Source organism: Eupeodes corollae, unplaced genomic scaffold, assembly GCF_945859685.1.
Source record: "Eupeodes corollae unplaced genomic scaffold, idEupCoro1.1 scaffold_64, whole genome shotgun sequence".
NCBI lineage: Eukaryota > Metazoa > Arthropoda > Insecta > Diptera > Syrphidae > Eupeodes > Eupeodes corollae.
The window spans coordinates 92,447-101,058 of NW_026605252.1; the positions used below are offsets into that span (position 1 = coordinate 92,447).

The window sequence follows — 8,612 nt, forward strand, 5'->3', positions numbered from 1 at the left end:
ATAGATACTTGACATGTACTAGAAAAAGATACTCCTAATCAAGATCTATCATTATAGATATAGATGAGTCATTTTGGAGCATCCTGAAGGATTTTTGATGTTCTAGACGAAAATCAAATCACACCCAAAACCATCATCTGATCCTTCCCAACCCCCAAAATCGATCAATACTTCAAAATAGATACTTGACATGTACTAGAAAAAGATACTCCTAATCAAGATCTATCATTATAGATATAGATGAGTCATTTTGGAGCATCCTGAAGGATTTTTGATGTTCTAGACGAAAATCAAATCACACCCAAAACCATGGACTTCACAACTTATTTTGTTTTCAAAAAAAACATATCGAGGAACATTCAAATTTTGTAGTGAGTGAAGATCATTGATGAATTGACGCCATTCTGCTTCGATTGCTTCTGGAATGGAGTCATCCCAATCCAGCTTTTCTATCCAAAGCTGCTGGAGAACTATCTTTGCTCGAATGATGATGGGACTAAGCAAACCCATTGGATCAAAAAGTGAAGACGCAAGTGAGAGAATCGATCTTTTAGTATACCTCGTATATGTTTGGTTCGGTTTGTACGAAAAACTGAACTGATCAGTACTAGGATTCCAAGCTATACCTAAAGTACTTGTAAGGTTTGATTCGGTAAGCTTAAATTCTTTTCTTGTAGGTTCTTGAATCAAGGAACAATGATTGCTGTTCCATTTTGACAGCTCAAATCCAGCAGAATTCAAGATGGCGATTACTTCGTTCCTTTTGCGAGTTAACGTTTCTAAATCATCTGCCCCAGTTAGCATATCGTCCACATAAAAGTCTGTTCTAAGACATGAAGCACCTAAACTGAAGCGATCTTGGTTGGTATCTGCCAAGAATTTCAAGCAACGAATTGCCAGGAACGGAGCCGATGAAGTACCATATGTGATGGTGTTTAGTTGGTATGTTTTTATAGGAGTTTGTGGATTTTCTCTCCACAAAATGTATTGCAAACTTCTATGCGATGGATGAACCAAGACTTGTCGATACATTTTGACTATGTCTGCAGTCAAGGCATATCTGTATAATCGAAAACGAAGTAATGTGATGAGAAGTTCATCCTGTATTGTAGGACCGACCATGAGGATTCCGTTTAAGGAAATTTGCGAAGAAGTGCGACAAGACGCGTCGAAAACTACGCGTAATTTTGTAGACACGCTATCAGGACGTACTACACATTGATGTGGCAAATAATAATGAGTTTGTTCAAGATTTGGATTGGATACCAGCGACATATGACCTAAAGACTCATATTCTTTCATGAAGTCGACATATTGTGTTTTCAAAGCTGTATTTTTAGATAATCTGCGCTCAAGAGATAAAAACCTTCGAAATGCGATGTCATAAGAAGCTCCAAGACAAGAAGGATCTTTCTTCAAAGGCAGTTGAACCATAAGACGACCACTTGGAAGAACCTCCACAGTATTTCTGAAATGATATTCACATTCAGTTTGCTCCTCAGACCATTTGCATTTGAGATCCTGAATCTCTTCTAGTTCAAAGAATTTTTCAACGTATCTATGAAGTGAATCTTCTTTTGAATTGATGAAGCATGATTTTCTCTTGTTGTTGAGTTCTGTCCTGTATCTTCCCGATACAATCCATCCTAGAGCTGTTTTTTGCAATGACGGCAGTCCGTTGCCCAGTTTAACTTGACCTGATTCGAGTAATTCAAAAAATGCTTCTGCCCCTAACAACAAATCTATTTGACCAGGTTGATTAAAACTCTCATCGGCAAGCTCTGAGTTCAGCGGAAGATTCCAATTGCTAACATTAAGCGCTGCTTCAGGCTGATATCCAGTGATTGATGGGGCGACTAAAAATTCAAGAGTTATTTCAAAATTGGAATATCTTGAGCGAATTGTAGTTTGTGTTTGATGTTTTGTTTTTGTTTCTGTTGTACCAATTCCTATGATGTCCACTACCTTTTTGTCCTTTTGTAGTCCAAGTGAGTTAGCGAATTTCTCATTTATAAAATTTACCTGAGAACCTGAATCAAGTAGAGTCCTACCCAACTGAAAACCTCCTGATGCATCTTTTACGAGAACTAAAGCAGTTGCCAGTATGACTTGCCCTTCAGGAATACGCTCCCTTTCCAGTGCCGAGTGCACTGCAGCTGACGAAGTTGGCTGAGGTGTGTGTTGTTGAGCATCAGTACCAACAATAACAGGATCTGTTTTATTTCTATGTAAAAGACTATGATGTGGTTGTTTACAAACTTGACACTTAAAATGCGATGGACATCTAGAAACATTATGCCCTTTAACTAAGCAATTCAAACATAGACCTAATTTTTTGGATTTCCAAAAGCGATCCATGACCGACAGCTCGAGAAAAGTTTTACAACTTGTAATCGAATGGGTCTTGTCTCCGCAATGAGTGCAGGATCGTTGGCTAACAGCTAGCGAAGTTTGAGGTCGATGATGGTTCACGAAAGTTGGCCTTGATTTGATGGCTGGTTTTAAAGTTGAATCCGAACGACTTTGTTTACTATCTCTAGCCTCCAGGAACTGACACCGTTTGTTGAGCACGCTTGCACATTCCTTCCATTCAGGCAACTTCCTGTAGTCAAGTTGCTCATCCCATTTAGACTGTGTGTCTTGGTCCACCTTTGATATGGCAATGTGGATTATAATTGCATTGCATATATTTTCGTATGAACCTATCGAAAGCAAGGAACTGAATAGTGCAGAAATATCGTCCACTAAACTCCGTAACGAAACTGAAGAAGCCTTTGAAACCTTTGGTAATTCAATAAGTTGCGAAATGTATTCTAAGAAGATCAGACAGTCATTATCATAACGATCCTTTAAACTTTGAAGCGCTTTCGAATAATTATCTTCTGTAACTTGATAGGCCTTAACCGTACCAAGAGCTTGATCGGTCAGACACGACAACAAATAATTAAATTTCTCAATTTTTGTTAAACTTGAATCGTTTTCTACAAGATTGTTAAAAGAATTTATAAAGTTCTTGTAATCCGAATATTTCCCACTGAACCTTGGTAAACGTTGTTTCGGAAGATGGCTAGTTGAATGTGGAATACCTAAAGTCATATCTGCAACACTACTCCGCCTGTTTGTTCCCAAAAGTGAAAGAATTTTTGTTTTTGCTGTGATATATAAATCTTCTATTTCACCTCTACTAGTGTCATTAGGAACTAAAACTTCAATTTTTGTTTGATAAACCAAAATTTGTTTGAAATAGGATTCTAAAATCCCAAGGCGGCACTCCAACTCAGTTGCAGTTAAGACGTTTGAACTGGATTCCACGATATTTTTAATACCTGATCCTTCCCAACCCCCAAAATCGATCAAGACTTCAAAATAGATACTTGACATGTACTAGAAAAAGATACTCCTAATCAAGATCTATCATTATAGATATAGATGAGTCATTTTGGAGCATCCTGAAGGATTTTTGATGTTCTAGACGAAAATCAAATCACACCCAAAACCATCACCTGATCCTTCCCAACCCCCAAAATCGATCAAGACTTCAAAATAGATACTTGAAATGTACTAGAAAAAGATACTCCTAATCAAGATCTATCATTATAGATATAGATGAGTCATTTTGGAGCATCCTGAAGGATTTTTCATGTTCTAGACGAAAATCAAATCACACCCAAAACCATCACCTGATCCTTCCCAACCCCCAAAATCGATCAAGACTTCAAAATAGATACTTGACATGTACTAGAAAAAGATACTCCTAATCAAGATCTATCATTATAGATATAGATGAGTCATTTTGGAGCATCCTGAAGGATTTTTGATGTTCTAGACGAAAATCAAATCACACCCAAAACCATCACCTGATCCTTCCCAACCCCCAAAATCGATCAAGACTTCAAAAAAGATACTTGACATGTACTAGAAAAAGATACTCCTAATCAAGATCTATCATTATAGATATAGATGAGTCATTTTGGAGCATCATGAAGGATTTTTGATGTTCTAGACGAAAATCAAATCACACCCAAAACCATCACCTGATCCTTCCCAACCCCCAAAATCGATCAAGACTTCAAAATAGATACTTGACATGTACTAGAAAAAGATACTCCTAATCAAGATCTATCATTATAGATATAGATGAGTCATTTTGGAGCATCCTGAAGGATTTTTGATGTTCTAGACGAAAATCAAATCACACCCAAAACCATCACCTGATCCTTCCCAACCCCCAAAATCGATCAAGACTTCAAAATAGATACTTGACATGTACTAGAAAAAGATACTCCTAATCAAGATCTATCATTATAGATATAGATGAGTCATTTTGGAGCATCCTGAAGGATTTTTGATGTTCTAGACGAAAATCAAATCACACCCAAAACCATCACCTGATCCTTCCCAACCCCCAAAATCGATCAAGACTTCAAAATAGATACTTGACATGTACTAGAAAAAGATACTCCTAATCAAGATCTATCATTATAGATATAGATGAGTCATTTTGGAGCATCCTGAAGGATTTTTGATGTTGTAGACGAAAATCAAATCACACCCAAAACCATCACCTGATTCTTCCCAACCACCAAAATCGATCAAGACTTCAAAATAGATACTTGACATGTACTAGAAAAAGATACTCCTAATCAAGATCTATCATTATAGATATAGATGAGTCATTTTGGAGCATCCTGAAGGATTTTTGATGTTCTAGACGAAAATCAAATCACACCCAAAACCATCACCTGATCCTTCCCAACCCCCAAAATCGATCAAGACTTCAAAATAGATACTTGACATGTACTAGAAAAAGATACTCCTAATCAAGATCTATCATTATAGATATAGATGAGTCATTTTGGAGCATCCTGAAGGATTTTTGATGTTCTAGACGAAAATCAAATCACACCCAAAACCATCACCTGATCCTTCCCAACCCCCAAAATCGATCAAGACTTCAAAATAGATACTTGACATGTACTAGAAAAAGATACTCCTGATCAAGATCTATCATTATAGATATAGATGAGTCATTTTGGAGCATCCTGAAGGATTTTTGATGTTCTAGACGAAAATCAAATCACACCCAAAACCATCACCTGATCCTTCCCAACCCCCAAAATCGATCAAGACTTCAAAATAGATACTTGACATGTACTAGAAAAAGATACTCCTAATCAAGATCTATCATTATAGATATAAATGAGTCATTTTGGAGCATCCTGAAGGATTTTTGATGTTCTAGACGAAAATCAAATCACACCCAAAACCATCACCTGATCCTTCCCAACCCCCAAAATCGATCAAGACTTCAAAATAGATACTTGACATGTACTAGAAAAAGATACTCCTAATCAAGATCTATCATTATAGATATAGATGAGTCATTTTGGAGCATCCTGAAGGATTTTTGATGTTCTAGACGAAAATCAAATCACACCCAAAACCATCACCTGATCCTTCCCAACCCCCAAAATCGATCAAGACTTCAAAATAGATACTTGACATGTACTAGAAAAAGATACTCCTAATCAAGATCTATCATTATAGATATAGATGAGTCATTTTGGAGCATCCTGAAGGATTTTTGATGTTCTAGACGAAAATCAAATCACACCCAAAACCATCACCTGATCCTTCCCAACCCCCAAAATCGATCAAGACTTCAAAATAGATACTTGACATGTACTAGAAAAAGATACTCCTAATCAAGATCTATCATTATAGATATAGATGAGTCATTTTGTAGCATCCTGAAGGATTTTTGATGTTCTAGACGAAAATCAAATCACACCCAAAACCATCACCTGATCCTTCCCTACCCCCAAAATCGATCAAGACTTCAAAATAGATACTTGACATGTACTAGAAAAAGATACTCCTAATCAAGATCTATCATTATAGATATAGATGAGTCATTTTGGAGCATCCTGAAGGATTTTTGATGTTCTAGACGAAAATCAAATCACACCCAAAACCATCACCTGATCCTTCCCAACCCCCAAAATCGATCAAGACTTCAAAATAGATACTTGACATGTACTAGAAAAAGATACTCCTAATCAAGATCTATCATTATAGATATAGATGAGTCATTTTGGAGCATCCTGAAGGATTTTTGATGTTCTAGACGAAAATCAAATCACACCCAAAACCATCACCTGATCCTTCCCAACCCCCAAATCGATCAAGACTTCAAAATAGATACTTGACATGTACTAGAAAAAGATACTCCTAATCAAGATCTATCATTATAGATATAGATGAGTCATTTTGGAGCATCCTGAAGGATTTTTGATGTTCTAGACGAAAATAAAATCACACCCAAAACCATCACCTGATCCTTCCCAACCCCCAAAATCGATCAAGACTTCAAAATAGATACTTGACATGTACTAGAAAAAGATACTCCTAATCAAGATCTATCATTATAGATATAGATGAGTCATTTTGGAGCATCCTGAAGGATTTTTGATGTTCTAGACGAAAATCAAATCACACCCAAAACCATCACCTGATCCTTCCCAACCCCCAAAATCGATCAAGACTTCAAAATAGATACTTGACATGTACTAGAAAAAGATACTCCTAATCAAGATCTATCATTATAGATATAGATGAGTCATTTTGGAGCATCCTGAAGGATTTTTGATGTTCTAGACGAAAATCAAATCACACCCGAAACCATCACCTGATCCTTCCCAACCCCCAAAATCGATCAAGACTTCAAAATAGATACTTGACATGTACTAGAAAAAGATACTCCTAATCAAAATCTATCATTATAGATATAGATGAGTCATTTTGGAGCATCCTGAAGGATTTTTGATGTTCTAGACGAAAATCAAATCACACCCAAAACCATCACCTGATCCTTCCCAACCCCCAAAATCGATCAAGACTTCAAAATAGATACTTGACATGTACTAGAAAAAGATACTCCTAATCAAGATCTATCATTATAGATATAGATGAGTCATTTTGGAGCATCCTGAAGGATTTTTGATGTTCTAGACGAAAATCAAATCACACCCAAAACCATCACCTGACCTTTCCCAACCCCCAAAATCGATCAAGACTTCAAAATAGATACTTGACATGTACTAGAAAAAGATACTCCTAATCAAGATCTATCATTATAGATATAGATGAGTCATTTTGGAGCATCCTGAAGGATTTTTGATGTTCTAGACGAAAATCAAATCACACCCAAAACCATCACCTGATCCTTCCCAACCCCCAAAATCGATCAAGACTTCAAAATAGATACTTGACAAGTACTAGAAAAAGATACTCCTAATCAAGATCTATCATTATAGATATAGATGAGTCATTTTGGAGCATCCTGAAGGACTTTTGAGGTTCTAGACGAAAATCAAATCACACCCAAAACCATCACCTGATCCTTCCCAACCCCCAAAATCGATCAAGACTTCAAAATAGATACTTGACATGTACTAGAAAAAGATACTCCTAATCAAGATCTATCATTATAGATATAGATGAGTCATTTTGGAGCATCCTGAAGGATTTTTGATGTTCTAGACGAAAATCAAATCACACCCAAAACCATCACCTGATCCTTCCCAACCCCCAAAATCGATCAAGACTTCAAAATAGATACTTGACATGTACTAGAAAAAGATACTCCTAATCAAGATCTATCATTATAGATATAGATGAGTCATTTTGGAGCATCCTGAAGGATTTTTGATGTTCTAGACGAAAATCAAATCACACCCAAAACCATCACCTGATCCTTCCCAACCCCCAAAATCGATCAAGACTTCAAAATAGATACTTGACATGTACTAGAAAAAGATACTCCTAATCAAGATCTATCATTATAGATATAGATGAGTCATTTTGGAGCATCCTGAAGGATTTTTGATGTTCTAGACGAAAATCAAATCACACCCAAAACCATCACCTGACCTTTCCCAACCCCCAAAATCGATCAAGACTTCAAAATAGATACTTGACATGTACTAGAAAAAGATACTCCTAACCAAGATCTATCATTATAGATATAGATGAGTCATTTTGGAGCATCCTGAAGGATTTTTGATGTTCTAGACGAAAATCAAATCACACCCAAAACAATCACCTGATCCTTCCCAACCCCCAAAATCGATCAAGACTTCAAAATAGATACTTGACATGTACTAGAAAAAGATACTCCTAATCAAGATCTATCATTATAGATATAGATGAGTCATTTTGGAGCATCCTGAAGGATTTTTGATGTTCAAGACGAAAATCAAATCACACCCAAAACCATCACCTGATCCTTCCCAACCCCCAAAATCTATCAAGACTTCAAAATAGATACTTGACATGTACTAGAAAAAGATACTCCTAATCAAGATCTATCATTATAGATATAGATGAGTCATTTTGGAGCATCCTGAAGGATTTTTGATGTTCTAGACGAAAATCAAATCACACCCAAAACCATCACCTGATCCTTCCCAACCCCCAAAATCGATCAAGACTTCAAAATAGATACTTGACATGTACTAGAAAAAGATACTCCTAACCAAGATCTATCATTATAGATATAGATGAGTCATTTTGGAGCATCCTGAAGGATTTTTGATGTTCTAGACGAAAAT

At 36.4% G+C, this 8,612-nt stretch overlaps 1 protein-coding gene across 1 annotated transcript; it reads right to left on the minus strand.

The window, feature by feature from the left end:
* Nucleotides 1-357: 357 nt before the first annotated feature.
* On the minus strand, nucleotides 358-3,096 carry LOC129953473 (uncharacterized; the record flags this gene model as incomplete). Its single annotated transcript, XM_056066723.1, has 1 exon — nucleotides 358-3,096. A coding segment is annotated over exon 1 (2,739 nt), but the record flags the coding sequence as incomplete, so codon positions are not given.
* Between the last annotated feature and the right edge of the window lie 5,516 nt (nucleotides 3,097-8,612).